Source organism: Stigmatopora nigra, chromosome 13 (genome assembly GCF_051989575.1).
Source record: "Stigmatopora nigra isolate UIUO_SnigA chromosome 13, RoL_Snig_1.1, whole genome shotgun sequence".
NCBI lineage: Eukaryota > Metazoa > Chordata > Actinopteri > Syngnathiformes > Syngnathidae > Stigmatopora > Stigmatopora nigra.
The window spans coordinates 1,641,601-1,661,960 of NC_135520.1; the positions used below are offsets into that span (position 1 = coordinate 1,641,601).

The 20,360-nt window shown below is 36.6% G+C and overlaps 2 protein-coding genes across 5 annotated transcripts in view; both read right to left on the minus strand.

Annotated features, from left to right (window-relative positions):
- The window catches only part of LOC144206116 (uncharacterized), a 21,247-nt gene extending 5,607 nt beyond the window's left edge, over positions 1-15,640 (minus strand). Inside the window, exons 1-4 of one of the 4 annotated variants that reach the window (XM_077730864.1) lie at positions 15,346-15,640; positions 8,892-9,186; positions 235-375; positions 112-155 (exon numbers count right to left, since the gene is read on the minus strand). In XM_077730864.1, coding sequence (XP_077586990.1) covers positions 112-155; positions 235-375; positions 8,892-9,174 — 468 coding nt within the window. In that variant the 5' untranslated portion in view covers positions 9,175-9,186; positions 15,346-15,640. Of the gene's footprint in view, positions 1-111; positions 156-234; positions 376-1,479; positions 1,593-8,891; positions 9,187-13,463; positions 13,599-15,345 lie in introns of those variants that run through there. The other 3 variants (XM_077730862.1, XM_077730860.1, XM_077730863.1) reach the window with 3 other exon arrangements.
- A 488-nt stretch (positions 15,641-16,128) lies between these two features.
- Positions 16,129-20,360, minus strand: LOC144205953 (histone-binding protein RBBP4). The gene is made up of 11 exons (XM_077730597.1): positions 20,206-20,360; positions 19,576-19,723; positions 19,357-19,502; positions 18,773-18,946; positions 18,590-18,705; positions 18,361-18,521; positions 18,169-18,295; positions 18,016-18,093; positions 17,357-17,491; positions 17,160-17,270; positions 16,129-16,717 (listed from the first exon to the last, which is right to left on the minus strand). The coding sequence occupies exons 1-11, from the start codon at positions 20,219-20,221 to the stop codon at positions 16,655-16,657; spliced, it is 1,275 nt and encodes a 424-aa protein (XP_077586723.1). The 5' UTR covers positions 20,222-20,360; the 3' UTR covers positions 16,129-16,654.

The following is a 20,360-nucleotide window of genomic DNA, read 5'->3' on the forward strand; positions in this document are numbered from 1 at the left end:
TGAAAAATGATTTTTAGAAAAAATTTTAAAAAGCAAATATTTCATTTTTCCCCAAAACATAAATGTTATGAGGCTTAAAAAGTACAAAGTATTTTTTGCAGTATCACTTACAGTGGTGCTTTCATTATCTCGGAATTCCACTCCAGTGTTGTTCTCTGCGAAAAGACACAATTTGAAAGCGGCTCCGCCCCTTTGCGCTCGTCTTATATTCAGGCCAAAATGCTACTAGCATACCTTCCTGCTGCATCATTTTCAAGCCCTCCAAGGCCTCGCTGTGAAGGTCTTCCAGGTACTTGGGCCGGCTAGCCTCGATAAACACGTTTTCCTGGAGTAGCGGTGGAGGCGGGGCTTTATCATCCTTCAGATTTAGCGCACCTAGCAAGAAAGAACAAGAAAGATGCCAAAATGAGCAATTTAACCATATTTACGGGACCCCCAAAGAGCAAAACTAAGCTAAACTGTCCGCAAACAACTGGAATAATATATTCCAGATTAAACCTTTGTTTCCCTCTGCCATTCCGGATTAATCTTTGCCTCGGAGAATAGCGTAAAGGAGGATTATCCAATCAAATGTCGACTTTCCTAGCAATGAGCGATAGGATTTATACATTATTTTGCACTTTGTTTAAGCTTATTAGACGCTGGAAAGGGAATTTTGGGTCATTCAATGCTAATTAAATGCTAAAATCATTCAAAAATGAACTGTTAAGACTCACAGATATGAAAATATTCCAATTCACCGAACAATATTTATTAACCAATTCCGCTAATTATGGTATAGAAGTTGTTACATGACAAGAAAAGTGTGGATGAAACCTATTTTAAAAAAAAATGGAAATAATTTCCGATCCAAATGACTCTCGGTCACATGCGAACTTCAAACATAGCAAAACCTGAAGAACCACTTTGAATGGCTAATGAGCGTCTGAAAATATCAGACAAAACTTTATTGCCACACTTCAGGTGTTTTGATGGAATGTTGACAGACGTGCTACATTTAGCTAACTACATTTAGCCTACTACATTTAGCCAACTATATTTAGCATTAGCACTAACATGCAAAACTACATGAGTTTCTATTGGCCCACACAATAACCTTAAATACAGCCTACATTGAACTCCTCAACTTTAACACAATGTGGAGCTAGTCCTATAAATAGCGCTTCTCTATTAGTTGAGGGTTCAAAACCTGATGCCGAAAAAAATGTAGAGATTTTTATTTTTTATATAATTAAGTTGTAATTGTTCTTTAAAGTTAGTTACAGTAGTGTAAATATACCAATAATACATATTTTGATATATTTTGAATGATTTTGTAGTCTTTAAATCATTTCCATTGACTTCAATGCATTTCAATTATTGGTGATAGACCATTTCAGCAAATTATTCTAAATTTTTTATTTATTTTTTTAACTGATTCCAATCTACACACCCCTGCCCATATTCCAGTTCAAACCAGTTTACATTGCTTTCACTTACCTTCTGTTTTAATCGTTTTAAAGCAGTAGAAATTAGTAGCAAAGTCATTGGTCAGAAATACCACCATGATGGACTAAATCCATCAATAATGAACTTTAAAAATGTCTCAAAAAACAAGGTCTCCAAAAACAAGGTCAAAATCCACACGTGGCGTCAACAAAGTGTCCGGTTGGAACCAAATGCTTATCAGTTTTGCTTTTTTGTTGTTTTTTTAAATGATTTTTTTGGTCAGTTCTATTGCCAACAGCCAATCAACAACCAGCATGCAAACACACTAATCCCATCCATCCTAATTCCTGCCATCCCTTTTGCCACCCAGCCATCTGCGCTCTGATTGGTCAACAGGGATTAAAGCATGATTGTACATGTAAACAATGATGTTCTTGTTGCTAAGGATTTACTAAAAAAACACGCAGTTTTCTCATATTAAAGCATCTTTTGATATATAATACTACACACTTTTTCACCACATTAACACACAGTAGGCATGTTCAGAAACCAGCCACCAGGGGGAGCAGGAATTTGTATAAAATGAAGTCTTACAGCAAGTTTTGATCAAGTAATTTTTAGAGGATCAGAAACTAGTAAAAAAATATAATAAAATACATTAAAAACATATTGGATTTTTATAAATTTTTTGTATTTGTTGAAATTTTTAAATATTAACTCATTAGCTGCCATTGATACAATTTATTGTCTTATTTTGGTGGTTTCCCTCATTCTTTAATACAATTCCATTGGATCGAGACTCGCTAAGTGCAAATATTTCAAATTGTAGCTCATACGACTCAGTTTTAATGCAAAAAAATATGCAAGCGGGCATATTAATCACAAACCTCTTAAAAGCACCATCTGTCCGAGGCGGATTGACAGTATTAACAACCCGAAAGCGATTATTTATCAAATCCGGACTGATGTTTACATCTGGGATTTGAATTACTAAAGGCACTAAATCCAACCATCTTGCGTCACGATTCAATTCACAATCCGGCACCCCCCAGAAAGTGAAAAACATAGTGTGACAGAAAATCTGCTTCCCCCAAAAATATGTTCACAATCCAAATGCTGGCTAAAGAGGATTTTAGAAACTACTTTTGTTGTACGTACTCCAATTTAGCACTTGATTTGTGTTATGCTAAGTTAGCATTAGCATCCATACAATAGATAGCAATTTTTAAAATCCAGACTAGTGACTCACAAACCATACACTTACAAAAAAAGGCAACCATTCCTTCCCTTTTCTTAACAAAAGTCAAACTCTAGCATATCTTCCAAATAAAAAAGGTGCCACGTCACCCCCTAACATGAACAAACAAAGGAGGATTGCATTGAAAATGGAACGGAACAAATAGTACACTACAAAAGGTCATAAAAGGGACCAACGCCATTAGCCAAGCGACAGAGTATCGTATTTTATGGACTATAAGCCACCTTATTCGTGATTTGGCTATACAAAATGTAAACACATTTTCTATATACTTCTATATACGTCTATATACTTCTATATACTTCTAAAAACTTCCATATACTTCTATATACTTCTTTATACTTCTATATACTTCCATATGCTTCCATATACTTCCATATACTGCCATATACTGCCATATACTTCCATATACTTCCATATACTTCCATATACTTCCATATACTTATATATACTTATATATACTTAAATATACTTCTAATAACTTCTATACTACTATATACTTCTATACATATGCTTTTTATATATATGTATATATATTATTTTTCTTCATTGCGTATTTATGCGCCTTATAGTCCGTAAATACAGTATTTGGGTGTGGTTCCAAGCTAAAAAAACTACAAAAATCATGGTAAAAACCCATTATGGTATTCTACGCATCATTTACAGTCAAGTTAAAGACACAATGAGCGAACCCTATTTGAACCTTGACCCCGAAAAGAAGACTTTTGTAAAGGCAACTCATAGCCCAAATATTTTTTTGCATCACTTTCCATAATAAGCGGAGAAAGGGAGTCAAACCAGTTTAGCTGATGATCTCAGCGTCAGAAAGACAAGAATGACAAAACACGTTCTAAACGCCGCCACCTAATCCTCCCAGCAAACAAAAGCTCAAGGTGAGATTGCATCACGACTCTTCTCCAAAACTTTGGCTTGCACAAGTCGTCTTTTCCGCTTCCCTCCTTTCACTTCCCTCATTTCGATTCCATTGGCGTGATGGCACGACGGCTCCACAAATCCTCCCTCCCTCCTCAGATAAATATCTTTCAAAAAAAGGTCAAACTTGTAAAGAATCTCAAAAGCAGCCTTTGGAGAAAGCCCATGACCTGCTCACATCTCTAACCAATGGCCGCCCACCTCTCACATAAACGTATAAAAAATATTCTGTCAAAAAAATATAATCTCAAAGCCAACACTAATTTCAAGTTAGTTTTAAGAAAAAACACCTAATATTAATAAACATAATGACTACATATACATATACTTATACTTATACATATACATATACATATACATATACATATACATATACATATACATATACATATACATATACATATACATATACATATACATATACATATACATATACATATACATATACATATACATATACATATACATATACATATACATATACATATACATATACATATACATATACATATACATATACATATACATATACATATACATATACATATACATATACATATACATATACATATACATATACATATACATATACATATACATATACATATACATATACATATACATATACATATACATATACATATACATATACATATACATATACATATACACATATATACATATATACATATATACATATATACATATATACATATATACATATATACATATATACATATATACATATATACATATATACATATATACATATATACATATACATAAACGGAATGAGTAAACAACAAATAAAACTAAAAAATCCAAAAGGTCAAAGGTTATCACTCCCAACAACAGGCCACCGTTTTGGTCAAATTCCAGCTACCTCGTTTACGCAAACAACCAAAAAATACATTCCTAAAAAGGTCAAAGGTCACACAAACATTGAATACATTGATTGCTTTATCTTCATAAACCCCATGACACTTGGGGGGGGAGGAGCCAAAGAACAAATATGAATTCCCCAGGCTTATATGCGAGTAAAACTGAAAATGGAGGAGATTGAGGGCGGTATAGTAGTTTTTTGGTCCTTTGGAGGTCATGAAAAAGGAAACCTGTTGTTCCTCCGTCACTGTAACAACGCTGGCATAGTTTTTTAATGAAGTGGCTGGTTGCCAGACATTGAGTGACCAGGAGGCCTCTTTTCTGCCCTTCACTACTCATCATCGTCACAAGACTCACGAGGAGGGATCCGATTCGTAGCTCCGCCCCTTTCCGCCTCGCTCCACCGAGCTCGCCGGGACGCTTGATAGTTAGTCGCAGAAAAAAAACACAAGAAGAGGAGTTTCAAGTATGCCTTGATTGGTTGCGGCTTCAATCCTTTCAAAATAAAATGTAAATAAAAAGTTTCATTTCAAGCCAAAGCTTTGTTATGATGTGCCGCTTTCATCTCTCATAACATCGACAAAACATCATTCCCTCAAAGGCCACCTCTGATTGGTCGGAATGTTCAGATAATAATTGCAGAAAAAGGATATACAAGGCCTGGGCGATATGACAAAAATCGTTATCACTACTCTTGATTTTTTTGGTGGTATTTTTCGAATGAAGCAATGTACCTGCCTGCCTGCCTGCCTGGCACTGGTGTGCTCGGTTGACCTTGCAAAAGCATTTCTTCTTATCTCTCTTCCATAGTTGACTTTTGCTTACAAAAGGTTCAACTTTTTGAAGATTAAGTTTTACAAATAAGTAAAAAATACTTCCACTACAGCTCTATTTAGTGGATGTATACTCAATCCACTAATACCACTACCACTACTACTACAACTGTAACTACAATTACAACCACTACTACTACTACTACTACAATGTAACTACAATTACAACCACTACTACTACTACTACTACAATGTAACTACAATTACAACCACTACTACTACTACTCATACTACAAATACAACTACCACTACTAATACAACAACAACTATAACTACCACTACTAATACCAACAACTACAACTACAACTGCTACTACTACTACCACTACTACTACAACAACAACTGCAACTACTACTGCTACTACTACTACTACTACTACTACTACTACTACTACTACTACTACTACTACTACTACTACTACTACTACTACTACAACAACAACTGCAACTGCAACTACTACTGCAACTGCAACTACTACTGCTACTGCTACTACTACTACTACTACTACTACTACTACTACTACTACTACTACTACAACAACTGCAACTGCAACTACTACAACTGCAACTACTACTACATCAACTGCAACAACTACTACTACTACGACTACTACTACTCCAAAAACTACAACTACTACGACTACTACTACTTCAAAAAGTACAACAACTACGACTACTACTACTCCAAAAACTACTACTACTACTACTACAAAAACTACAACAAGTACTACTACTATTACGACTACTACTACTACTATTGTGTCCTATTCTAATTGAATTGACTGCTTATATTGTCATTATACAAGTATAATGAGTTTTAAAGCTTTACCATAAATTGCACAAATAAATACTCAACTAATCATGATAAATAATCAATATACAATCAATGGAAGATGTGCCATTCACTGAAAATGCATAAAAAAACAAAACAACACGCCAGTTAGGCTGGAACACGTGTTGTTCTTTAAGCAAATGGAAATGGAACCCAAAAGCATTTGGAAATCCCCCCGACACACAGCAAGCAAACCCCACTGGAGTTTTGGGTTCACACTCACAAAAAAAAAAAAAAAAAGCAGAAGCGACCTGAAAAAGCCTGAAAAGTGACCCGCCAAGATTACAATAGCGCTGCCAAAAACCCAGCCAATTAAAAACAGACAAAAAAAACTTGAAACAAGCCATACTTTTGTCTTTTTGCCTCATTTGTGAAAAAGTATGGCTCACAATGGCTATAAAATTGAGCAGAAAAGAATGTTAGCTATTCAGGATTCAGCAAAAAAAACTTGAAAACGGGCTGTACAAAAAAAAAAAAGAAGAAGAAGAGCAAACTGGTTTGAGGTGTGCAAGCTGAGGCAAGACTTTCCCGGCTGGTGCGCCTCTGGGAAAGTCACTTTTTTGCAGGTGAGTGTGAATCTTTTTATGTGCTAAAAGCGCCTTGGTACGGGTGTGCGAGTGCCAAGCCGCCTCGGAAAAAGACACCATTGAGCCCCTCTCAAATTTACCGTTGCATCCCAAAAACTTGGTTTGTGGGCCTCATTAACACATCAACTTGATTTCATGTGGGCCAGACCATTTTTGATAGAATATTTAGACTTATTTTTAATATAAATGGATTAAAAGAACTGGATTAAAAACCCTGAATATTCAGTTTTTTATAGATCTATAACAATGTTTATTTTAGATTTTTTTATATATATTTTTAGATTTTACAAATGATTTTTGAACTAAAAAATGGATTAAAAAATGTCAATTATTGATTTAAAAGGGGGAAATCAGGAAATTTAATATACATCTATACTGGAGCTTATGCCGATCTCTTATTTACCTCTTCAGAACGTATTCCGTGCTAAGTCTACTTTTCCTCTGCTACCCGTAAGTACCAGCAGGGGAACCTTGGACTTTGTGCTTTTTATTTTGTTTACCGTTTGAAATAGATTTTTTGATGAAATTTTGTATTTTTTTTCTTTTTGTATGTTATACCAGAACTCCTATTTATTATACTAAGACTAGGAGTTCATTTAATAGGGGTGGGCAAACTAAAATAAGGGCAAAAGTGAGTGTGGGGGTGCTTTGGTTTCAAGCTCCAAAGCTTTCCGCAATACTAAGTGTCCTGCAAGTGCAATCAGTGGATTGCACTCAGGTGCGTCTCGCAGCCCAACCCCCGCTGGTTCAAACTCGGTCGGCTCTCTCGGAAGGTCGGTGCTGGCCAGATATTTTGAGCAAAAAGCTCCCCCCCCTCCCCTCCCCTCCCCACCCACAGTGACCCAACCCCCATCCCAACTTTCTGTTTAAGATCAAATTAAAAGGAAGAGTATAGATCACTTTTAAATCAAAAATTGTCATTTTTTAAATCCATTTATTTCTGTGTTTGTAGTTCAAAAACCATTTAGCTCAAAAACAATGTTTATTGTTTTTTTTTAATATATTTTTATATTTTACAAAATTATTTTTGAACTAAAAATACAAAAAATTGATTAAAAAAATGACAATTATTGATTTAAAAGGTGGAAAATCGGGACATTTAATATACATCTATACTCTTCATTTTAATTTGATCTGAAAACAGAAAGTCGGGATGGGGGTTGGGTCACTGCGGGTGGGGAGGGGAGGGGGGGGGGGGGGCTTTTTGCTCAAAATATCTGGCCAGCACCGACCGACCGAGTTTGAACCAGCGGGGGTTGGGCTGCGAGACGCACCTGACCGCGATTCACTGATTGCACTTGCAGGACACTTAGTATTGAGGAAAACTTTGGGGCTTGAAACCAAAGCACCCAAATTCAAATGAATAATACTATAGATGTATATTAAATGTCCTGATTTCCCCATTTTAAATCAATCATTGTCATTTTTAATCCATTTTTTCTAAATAAATATATAAAAAAGCTCAAATATAATTTCCATCTATATTCTTCATTTGAATTTGATCCTAAAACGGAAAGTCAGCACTCAACATTGACTTTCCCGAGCCACACAAAATGATTTGGCGGGCCAGATTTGGCCCCCCGGCCGCCACTTTGACACCAGTGCTTTATTGTATGTTTTTCAGATTAAACCCAAATTTGAGCCCAAAAATAACAATTTCCGCCAAAATACAAATATACCACCAATTGCACAAACTGTGAGCCACAAAAATAGAACCAAAACTGAATTAAAAAAATTTAAATTAAATATTAATATGTTCCACCCTTGGCATTAAATTCTAAAAACCTGTTAAACAAGGCAATTTTTTTAAATGATTTTATAAAATGTTCCCTGGAAGTTCTCATTTTAATCCACCATGTGATGACTCAACATAATATCATTAAAACCTAGCCACTTAGATTATATTAAATTAAAAATTATTCATCCAGTACTCAGAAAACCGCCAAAATCCCCCAAAAACTCACTTTTTAAAAATTCACATTTACTAATCTCATTTTATCAAGACACCACTACTACTACTTTATCATTCCCTACAAATTTACCCCCATTTCCCAACGCACACCCTAATAAAACCCACAAAAAACAATAAAAATCACCATTACCACAACCACTATACAATAACAAAGCATTTTTACTTACCATGGCTATTTCCTAGCATCTGTCTTCCCGCCTTGTTCCTCCCAAGATACGCGGCGGCGGCCACGTGTCGGTCCAACGCCAAATCCAACGCGGGTCCGAGTCCGGGATTATGTCCGTTAGCTTGTTGATCCTTCCTCTTCTTGCCCTTGAGCCAACCCAAAGCTCGGCCGAGGGATCGACTCCGTTTTTGCCTCCCTTTTTTATGATGCTTTTCATGGGCGAAGATTTCCACCACGTCGCGGGGAACCAAATCGCCGAAACCCAGCGAATCGCGGTTGGACATCTCGCCGGCGCCCTGAAAAACAAAGCGCCTTGTTTAATTGGGTACATTGAAAAAAAACTTTATTGAGGAGAGTTAAAATAACAAAGTGGTTACTACTGTATACTGGCAAAGATGTGTACTTTTTTGGGTGTTTGTGTATGTGTTTTTTGTGCGTTTTTTGGATAGAGTGTAGCCTCCTAAAAGCAAAGTTGGAATTGGTACAAAAAAAAGCAAAAAAGGCTTGGCACCGCTCCCTTCATTCCTGGAGACGGAGTCATAACTCCTGAAGCCACGCCCACTTGGACACACACACATGTGCAAGGAAGGCAAAGAGCGACTAAAAAGAATAAACATTCCAAGTTGCCCATCAAAGTTTTTATCAGAGAAGGTTATCCTTACTTCTTTCATCTTCCTCTATGACATCATCGCCCTTCCTCTTCCTCGCTACTCATCGACCTTGTGAAATAATTCCACCTAATTGTCTATTCTACTTTACTTTATGAAAATTGGGGTCACAAGTCTTGCCTATTTGGTTAATAATAACTAAATAATCACATTTCGTCTCATTTTTTTAACCACTTTGTCTTCACTAGGGTCGCGGGGGGTGCCGGAGCATATCTCAGGTAAGGTGGGGGGAAACTCTGAATGGGTGGCCAGCCAATGGCAGGCCACCAGGTGACAAACAACTAATCACAGTTGTAGCTAGGGAATATTTAGCATCTAATTAGCCTAGCATGCTTGTTTTTGGAATGTAGAAGGAAACAGGAGTACCCGGAGAAAACCCACACAGGCCTGGGTAGAACCTGCAAACTGCACACAAGTGGACCAACCTGGATTTGAACCCAGGATTTGAACCCACTAACCTCTCAGCCGCCAGACCGCCCCCAATGATAACAATAATAATATTGATAATACTAATAATAATTATAATAATAAAACTACAATTAGCAAACTGAATTAGTTTGGTTTAAGCTACTTCTCGTTTTTTGCTCAATTTTTTGTATTTTTTCTTTTCACTCTTTATTAATCATTTTAAATAATACAAATTTTTCAACATACTGTATATTCTGGACTATAAGTCGCATTTTTTACCTATTATTCCATTTTTTAATCATTACTTTCACATAAAATACATTTTCAACTTTCTAATATATTTTTTAAAAATTGCCCCTCCAACACGACAACTTAAATTTGCATTATAGTCCCAAAAAAATAGTCTATAATAAAAACCACCACTATCTAACGACTTAAGCTGAAAGTGACTAAAAAACGACCCTGAAGTGACTCCGCCCCCAGAGAAAGGCATTCTAAAATCCCCACTTTAGAATGATTAGACCCTGATGAAGGTCTTTGCAGTGATCCCTGTGGTTCTCCTGTTGAAAATTACAGTCCTTTAGCTGTGACTAAGACCCACCAAAACAACAAAAAAACCAGACGTCTCACCATGGAAACGGGCTTATTCTTTTGTTTACGGCGAGCGGTGGCGAACGCCCCGATTATTTTCTCCAAAGAGGAACCAGAGTAGTTCCTCTAGAGTAGGATGTGGCAAAAAAAGGGACCACCCAGAGACATTTGGTGGACTATTTCCAGGGTTACACTTAAAAGCCTTCAAGTATTAGTCTTTGCAAAGACGTTTAGGGAAGGGAGACACGCTGTCAAACTCGGGGAAATTGACGAGATCCTTTTGTAGGCTTTGTGGTTGATGTCAACAAAGTGGAATGTTCAAAAGACTATTAGGGACGTCCAAACTTTTTATGTTGGGGAAAGAATTATGATAAATCAACTTGAAATTGGGTTCATGGTTGAGTAAAGTTAAGAATAAGAGGGTTTTGATTATGTGTGTTTTGAAGGATTGGGATGGTGGATGGAGAGAGGTGTCCAATTAGTTTTGATTGGGAGGGTTGGCAGGGTTGGTAAATGTATTTATTTTTAAGGATTTATGGTAGAAGTCCAATCCATTTTGACTGGGAGGGTTGGCTAAAATGATTGAATGAGCATTAAATGTATTTATTTTTAAGGATTGATGGTAGAGGTCCAAGCCATTTTGACTGGGAGGGTTGGCTAACAACAATCAAATGAGCATTACGAGGATTTATTTTGAAGGATTTGGAGTGGAGGTCAAATCTACTTTGACTGGAAGGTTGGCAGAAATCGAGTAAACATTAAAATAATTTATTTTTAAGGATTTATGGTAGATGTCCAATTCATTTTGACTGGGTGGGCAGGCTAAAAACGATTAAATGAGCAATAAATGTATTTATTTTTAAGGATTCACAATAGAGGTCCAATCAATTTTGCTTGGGAGGGATGGCAGTGATCAAATAATCATTAAAATAATTTATTTTTAAGGATTTACGGTTGAGGTCCAATCAATTTTGACTGGGAAGGCCAACCAGTTAAAATCAATGCAACAGAACGTCGACTGTATTTAAGATTCATAATTTGCCGCGGGCCGATAAAACTTGAGCAGCGGACCACGGATGGCCCACGGGCCGCAGTTTGGACACCACAAGTCCACATTACAAAATCTCCTGATTGCAGCAAATGTTGCCGTGAACCCTGGGCCAACCAAAATAGAGTATTTTCCAGGCATTAGACCGTATCAGCCGGGTAACCAGGACAAACATAACCCGTTTGTTTTCCGTCCCAACGCAATGTTGACGTACCCTTCAAAATGGACATTACGTGTATGATTGGCTGAAGGTTGTTTGACTATTCAAACTCTTCATTTGCTCAATTCACCTTCACAAAGTTCAAAATACAGCCAGCTAGATAACAAACCCCAAAAAATTAGTGATTATTATTATTGTCATGTCTTCACTTATCAATACTTTTTTTTCAATTGTTAAAAAATATATATAAATGTTATATTTTTTATAATTATATTTATAGTATTTTTATATATTTTATATGTATTATATTTTTATTTATAGTATTTTAATATATTTTAAATGTATTTATATTTTTTTAATGTATTTATATTTAGAGTAGTTTGATATATTTTCTATGTATATTTATAGTAGTATTATATATATTATATTTATATTTATTATATATGTTATATGTATTATATTTATAATTATTATTTATTTATATTTATTTATTAATTTTTATTTTTTATTTTTTAATAATTGATAAAAAATATGAAAATGACATGCCTGCAATAATCCTAAAATCACAAATTAGGGTCACCTCGAGTTTCAATATTGATTTTTACATTTTTATGAACTTTAAAAAAACTCCGAAAAAAAATCTTGAAAAATAGTGAATTTGTGAAAAGTAAAGACGCGATAAACGAGGGATTACTCCATCCACAATACCGTAATTCAACCCTAGCGTATATAAAATGTAACTGTTAGCCACGCGGGTTAACGGTAAAACCGAGGGTGCCGCAGCCATGCATCAGCATGTTTTCTACGAGAACAGGCCGCATTCCTTCGGAATTGATAATTAGCCAGCGCGGAAATCTCCTGTCCAAATTTGCCGTCTCCCTCCCACCGTCTTCATCTCGCCGGCTTTCCCGCGGGTGCATCCCTCTCCGCTCCACGCCGAACATCCCCTCGTGCCACGACAAGTCAGAGGACGGCGGCGGTCTGTGAGTCATCGAGAGAGAGAGCTACAAAATGTTCACTTACGGGAACGTTTCGCCATTTTCTACAATTGTTGCAATTGAGACCTTTCATTTTTTTTCTGTTTTGAGCAATTTGGGTGACCGCACAAGGCGCCATTTACATAGGGGCGCACGATTTTTAAAAAACATTATAATACCAGTTATATCGTCGATTATTAGGAATATTTCTACGTTAAATTAGTTTGACTCCCCCTAGCATCAGTAAAATGTAACTGCATCCAATCTAAATTAGGCCTATTTTTTACTGGATCAAATTTCTTATATAGTTATTAATGTCACATTAAAGAAGGCTATAGTACAGTTTTAGATTTAATCCAATTTAATGACAACTTTAAAAATGATTTAAAAAAACTTCTAAACACTAAATTTGAGTTTCATTAATCATTTAAAATTTTAATTTTTTTTATCTACGCTAGCCTTCCAACTTTAAATAAATATAACATCTCCTCACAAAATAATAAATATATTATACATAAAAAATGAGCTATCTCCCAAATCCAATCAATTTTAAGATCAAAATCAGTTCAAAAAATTCATATTTTTACATTTTAAGCAATAAAATACAACAAAAAACATCTCAAAGACTAAAACAAATAAAGTTAGTTTTATACTACGCCAAATCATTCAAAGATTAAAACATTTTATGAGGATACAAAAATCCGCAATCACAAGTGTGTACCTACTGTAACGCCATAATGTTCTTCTACTTCATCTCCATCCATTTGGACTTTTTAAAACAAAAATGTCCACCTCAGAAGGAAACATATCCCTTTACCCTTTCCCCAAGCCAGTAGCCGCACTTGTGTTAGCTTCTTACCTCTCACTTGGCATTGTATTCCGCCCTTTTTTTAAGACAAAGTAAACGCTCCGCCTGCGGCCATTGCATAATTCACCTGTAATCTCCACGGGTAGGTACATACATACATGCCCCGGCATGGCAGGCCGGCAGAGAAAGAGCACCAGTATGCGGCACACCCTTATTAAACAACTAAGCCGAGTTACAGTTTTAAAAAAAAGAAGAAAAAAATGTTTTTTTGTGCTTTTTTGGGGGGGCGTTGACGGCTATTTTTGGGACCACCGGTTCTAAAAACCCGAGTCCAAAACCAAAACAAGAATTATTTTGGGAAGTCACAGGAATCCAGTGGGATGGGCGCCAGTATATATATATATATCTTTGTATAGGGTGGGCGTGGCTTATTTATTTGGCCTACTATAAGTCACATGGGGTCAAAAAATGCGCAATAAAATGACATTAAAAAATCGCAATGGAGTATAAGTTGCATTTTTATTTGATTTTAATAAATAAAAAGAACAGATCTCCGATTAATTTAAGATGGGAGTGTGGCACCATTTTTTTTATCGGGTGGGAGTGGCTTATTTTAGTTGCACCGGTTAAAAACTGCGCAATGAAATGACAAAAATATTTTAAAAAATAATCGCACTGGAGTATAAGTTGCATTTTGGGGAATTTTATTTGATTTTAACAAAGAAAAAGAACAGATGCCCAATTTTTACCATTATTTTTTATTGGGTGGGCGTGGCCTATTTTTTTGGACCTACTATAAGTCACGTGGGTCTAAAAATGCACAATGAAATAACAAAAAATGGAGTATAAGTCGCATTTTGTGGAAATTTTATTTGATTTAACCCAAAAAAAATGAGATAGCGCCAACATTTTGTTTTAATCTAGTGGGAGTGGCTTATTTTTTGGTCCAACTATAAATCACACTAAAAAAGTTTTACATACAGAGTATATTTTCACAACTAACAACTATCAAAACACACATCTTTGAACCCCTATAGGGTTTAGATCAGGGATTTTTTTGGTTTTTGCCTTTCTAGATTGTTGCCATTGACTAACTTGGACTTGACTTGTTTTTTTAAAGACGGAAAATCAACAATAACACAGTCAACAGGTATTTATACTACGTACACATACATTTCCAGCAAGTGTATGTGTGTGTGTACTAGTCAGATGAGACACAATAGTGTTCATTGTTATCCGCCCGGCAACCGAGAGAAGCAATACAGGTCTTCAATGACCTTTTTTATTTTTTTTTTGATTTTTTGGGTCTCCCTCAAGGCCAACCCGAACAAATGTCCCACACCCATTTTTTTCCCACACATACTTCCACGCCACCAGGATGCAATTCTCACATTACAGTTTAGTTTTCCACCTGAGCCATCTTTATTTAATTAGCCTTAATGATGTGATTTTATTCGTCGTTTTTAATACGATTTTTTAAAGTGTTTCATGTTAAATGATGACGTTTTTTTTCCACCACGTGTGTTATGTACGTTATGCATGTTTATTTATTTGTTTGTTTTTGTTATTTATATGTATTTTTTGTTTACTTGGACTGCCATTTTGTTTGTTTTGTATTGTATGTTGGTGCGGTTTTTAATTATACTATAAAATCAAACCATTGGGGGTTTAATCGTGTTGTTTTGAGCTTTTAATAGTTTCATTACGTTTGTATCCGTTCATTTCCATAGAGAAACTAACCACAAAAACGAGCGAAATGACATTTAAACATTTTAATAATAAAAAAGATGCTTACCTCGTTATACTTTAATGACTTGGCTTCAACCTCTCTCCATTTGCAGCTTTCTTTTTTCACTTTTAAGTCCGAAACTTCATCGAAACGAGGACGAACGTCAGGTGAAACATTTCCGCGACAGCCTGCAAATCCCGTGGGTTTGAGTATCGAGTGTTTTTTTTCGGGGGTTTCGGCCACGATTGTTAGTTTCCCAGGGTTTGAAGACGCCCCACCGGGGCTGAGGAGGAGAAATGGCGAGGAAAGTTGGCGTTTGTTCGGGTAGACGCCAAGCCAGCGTCCCACCTGGAGGAGGTTGGCTCATCAGGTGTGGGCGCGGCATGGAGGTCTGTGTCACAGCGACACTCAATGGCCAAATGGGGGAAGTGCTACTTACATTACAAATAGGTAAACAAACACGAAGTCATTTTACAGTGGTTACTATACGAAAGAGTGAGTATAAATTAAGGACATACAATGACTTGTAATTAATCAATGCTAAATATCATTAGGCTTGAAGACTTGTTTTTAATCTCTTTAAGATTGTTATGCAAATTAGCAAATGACAATACTAACCTGTCTTTGTTGATGATTTGATTGACAAGTCGTTAATCAGTGGTTGTTTTTCAGTCATTATGGAAGATTGGCTAACAGAAGAGACGTCCATCCAATTTCCTGAAGACATCAGACAAAGTGTTAACTTCCTAAAGTAGATTAACCAAAAATAGACGTAATAATTTGGTCCATAAAGAATTAAAAACAAAAAAAGAAGGTGGAGACCCAAATTGAAATGAGAAAGCAAAGGAATTAAGTCCAAATATTTATTAGGAATATACTTAGGTACACAAGAGTTCAGATGCAGCACAAGAAAAAAAAAAACAGAAAATGAAGACGGGAAAAGATTTTCAAGAAGATACAAGCAAGATAGGCCTGAAAATTCCTACTACTTCTTCTGCACAAATAAAGTGGAAACCTTCGTATGTACATTTGTATAAAAAATGGATTTTAGTAGAAACGCGTTGAAGGGGAAGAAAAAAAAAAAACTAACCCTAACTCAAGAAACGATAAAAGAAAGAAGAAAATTAAATTCCTAGAGAAAAAGAACCAGAATGACTGACAGTTTTTGATGGTTTGGTCACATTAAACAACTGGGATGAAAAAAAAAACCAAAAAATCTGACCTTAAATACACCACCGCAATGGCATGTTATGATTTAAAAAAAAAAAAACACTGGTGCCCAAAATGTAAATTTTAAAAACAAGTGCTTATGCACCCAACAGTGGAAAGAGATCATTGAAATAAGCAGGTCAGAAAATAGATGAGAAGACGGGATTCATGCTTGAACTTCAGAATCCGCTACGCCTTCTGGATCTTCATCATTGTAGATGTTTTCCGCCTGTGGAAAAAAGCACAAAATTAGCAAAATGTAGAATCCATCATGTGTCTACAACATTTAACAGAAAGGCGGGGTCAGTACAAGATAGAATACACATAAAAAAGTGCCTCCGTTAACAGTACATATGAAACATAAACAGAAAAAAAGTACTAAAGTATTAACATACTCATCATTAAAGTAAAAACTATAAAGTACAAAGTCAAGTAAAAAGGTATGTATTAAGAAATATTAAAAATGTCATTTAAAAAGAGATAGAGGGGCTATAAACACAAAAAACAAATAGAGTGGACAGAGCTACTGCCACTGGCTTTTGCGTGATGGCGCCATCTTGAAAAAATAAACAAAAATACATTTGGACAAAGTTGGCGGGCCGGATTAAAAAATCTGGCGGACCAGTTCTGGCCCGCGGGCCACAGTTTGCACTACATTTTAAAAAAAATACCATTTGCCAGACTTGCATGATGTTGTCCTCAGACACGGAGCAGATAACCCACGGCTCGTTAGGATTCCAAGAGAAGTCGGATATTTTTGCCGTGTGTCCACCATGAATGAACTAATGGGGGAAAAAAATATACATATATATTTTTACAAACTGTTCTGGAATAGTGTGAGTTAATAAGAGCCAATGAAATAAGAGACCAGGAGCTCAGGGGGTCCGTCCTCTGCATCTTCTGGTGACTGCTCCTCGCCGATTTTACTGAGATCCCATACGTTTAGCCTCCGGTCGGTGCCGCTTGAAGCCAGAATGGTTTCATTATGGGGAGACCACTGGACCTGTTTGGCGGAAAATGGGATAAATTTAACATTTATGACTGTTTCACAACACAAAAATAACAGTGTAGCTATTTAGCTTAATGTTACTTTGCCATTGGGGAATATTTACCAAACATACTGGCATATTAGCCACCCTGAGTATAAGCCACACCCTTAAATTTGCTTTAAAATGGTTTAATTTGACAATTTCTCGCATATAAGTCGCCATATGAATCTCAAATTTCACCCCCATATTCATGATTTTAGTAAGGAGTACAAATGTGTTACTTTAAAGGGAAAATCTAAAGAAAAAAATCGTGGTATTTCTGACATACTTTATGAATCAAAAGCACATGATAAGTGTCAATATTATAAGGAATTAATTCATCCAGTAATAGTTGTTTTTTTAACCGCAAAACAGAAAATAACCAACCAACAGTGCGCATCCAAGCCATACCCTTGATTCAGTCCATTTTTTAAAGTTCCAATTACGGCTTATATGCGAGAAAATACGGATAGTATTGAATAATCTGTCTTATTTTTACCTGGAAAATCTCATCTTTATGAGATTCAAAGGAGTGCAGCTTGAGCTTCAGATTCCTCAAGTCCCACAAAGCCACGGTCTACAAAAAAGACAAATTAGTAGCTAAAAAATAAAAATACAACAACCGTGTCCACTCCTAGGATCACCATCCCACCTTGTCCGCGGATCCTGTGGCCAGTATGAACTCGCTATACGGATTGAAAGACAAGCAGTTGACCTCAGCTGTATGGGCGTCCACTGCATGGCTTGGCTTGGAGGTGTTGTTAGACCGTGTATCCCATCTTTAGGAAAGAATTAAGAGTCAGGTTTGGAAAAAGCGCCTTGTATCGAGTTCAATTTAACTCACATCATGAGTTTCTGGTCGTCAGCCACCGAGCCAAAGAGTGACTCATGGAGGAGATGCCAAGAAACGTCCTCCACCACGGCGGTGTGTCCCGTAAAGATGGTCTTGGCGTCCACGATCTTTCCCTCCTTGGGGACAGTGCTGATGTCCCACAAGCAGATTGTCTGAAAAGAAAACTCTGTCATAAAATGGCTTCTTTAGGCTTTTTTAGTAGGGATAGGAGAACATTTACGTGGTCATCAGAAGCACTGAGGAGGCATCCGCTTAAGTTGGGGTTCCAGGAGAGACCGTAGCCCTCTTTCTGGTGACCCCGTAAGCGAAGGTCGGGTGTGCACTCCCCCGAGGGATCTGTGAAGAGGGGAATGTTGTGAAATAAGTGGGAGGAGTTAAAATAAGAGGGTGGTGGCTTGTTTACCTGGCTTGGAAGGGTGCTTGGTGTAATCAAAGACCAGAACGTCACTGGTGGGGGTTTTGGTGGCGATAATGCAAGGGTTCTGGGGCATGTAGCGGGCTCTGTTGACTTCTCCCTCGTGGTTGATTTTGATCTCGATTTCGATCTTGCCACTTACCGAGCCAAAACCGCCAAATTCTGTAAAAAAGGGTAGCAAAAAAAAAAAAAAAACATTGGGGTTAAAACGAGCAGATTTTTACACTCAAATCCAAATGAAATTTACTAAGTAGGGCATAAAAGTACTATTTCTAAAAGGTATTTTTTGCACATAATTTGAAACACGATTTTTTTTTACAAAAACAGCAAAAATTGAGCTATTTCAGTTATTTTTTTCCTTATCTGTTTGTATCAGTAGTGTCAAAATAGCATGTATTTCTATAAATGTTCGCATTATTATTTTATCTTAACCCAATAGCTGCCATAGAAAAACATAACAAAAAAACAAAGATATCCACTTATTTTTTAACCTATATAAAACCTTTATTCTGGATAAAACAAACAAAGAAATCTGACAAAATGGATGACACTTGCAGCTAACTCCAATTTACCTCCTTTCTCACTGTCATAGTGGGAGGCATCAAACTGGGCATCATCATTGGGAAGCTGAACGCTGGCAATTACGAGGTGATTCTGCTCATCCGAAGTGTGGGTACCCAGTACCAGTCTGTGTACACTGTAGTCCTTTCCTTCTGGTCTGTAAAAAAACAATAAAAACACATTGAAGCCAAAAGCATTACCGTGTTTTGACGGCATTGGCGTTCAGCTACCTGGTGACATCTGGCAACCACTGGGCCGTAAGACTCGGCCATTCCAGGGCATGAGTCATAACCAGGTCGTAAAGAAAAGGAGTATTTTTCTTCCATATTTTATACTCCTCATTAATGACCCTCTCTTCCACGGCATCGTCAAAGGCAGCTACAAAAAAAAGACAAATATATTATTGTTAACGTAACATGGTAAAGCTTGAGAGATAATGCATCTCTCTACATTAAAAGGATTTAAACATGGCAGACGCATACGTTATACGTCAGATAATGCGACTTAATATACGGCTTGTACTTATTAGTTGACGCTAATACGCTAATATGGGGGTGCATATTACTCAAGTGAGACGAATAATAAATTAAAAAGTACCACCGTCCATTACCATGTACAGGTAACTCCTTTAATTACAAAATGTATGGAGAAAATACACCACACGAGTGGATTAAACCTGTGTATTTATTTAGCAGGCTCGTGGTAGCTAATGCTACAACGGCTAATTGCTAGCTTGCGCGTTTCTAACAATGAAAGCGATGCGGGCAGTCGCGCCAAAGCAGGTACAACTAGTCCAACTCTTTCAATAAAAGCCTTTAACCGAGTTTAGGCAAAATAGTTATAATAATAACCAGTCTTACCTTCTTTGTCACCCATAGCGCTTTTGTTAGAGAGCTAATACTTGAGCAAACGCGTCTTGAAGCAGCGAGCGCCGAGACAACACGACGAACGCTTGCAATGGCGCCAACTCCGCGGAGCACGGTTAACCAATCGCAGAGCGGAAACTCAGCCGGAA

Excerpts from the sequence above, each read along its gene's own strand:
- LOC144205953 (XM_077730597.1), bottom strand. Across the intron at positions 18,706-18,772 it reads CAAGCACCCTTCCAAGCCAG|ATCCCTCGGGGGAGTGCACA; the intron begins GTAAACAAGCCA and ends CCCTCTTCACAG. Across the intron at positions 18,296-18,360 it reads GACGACCAGAAACTCATGAT|ATGGGATACACGGTCTAACA; the intron begins GTGAGTTAAATT and ends TCTTTCCTAAAG.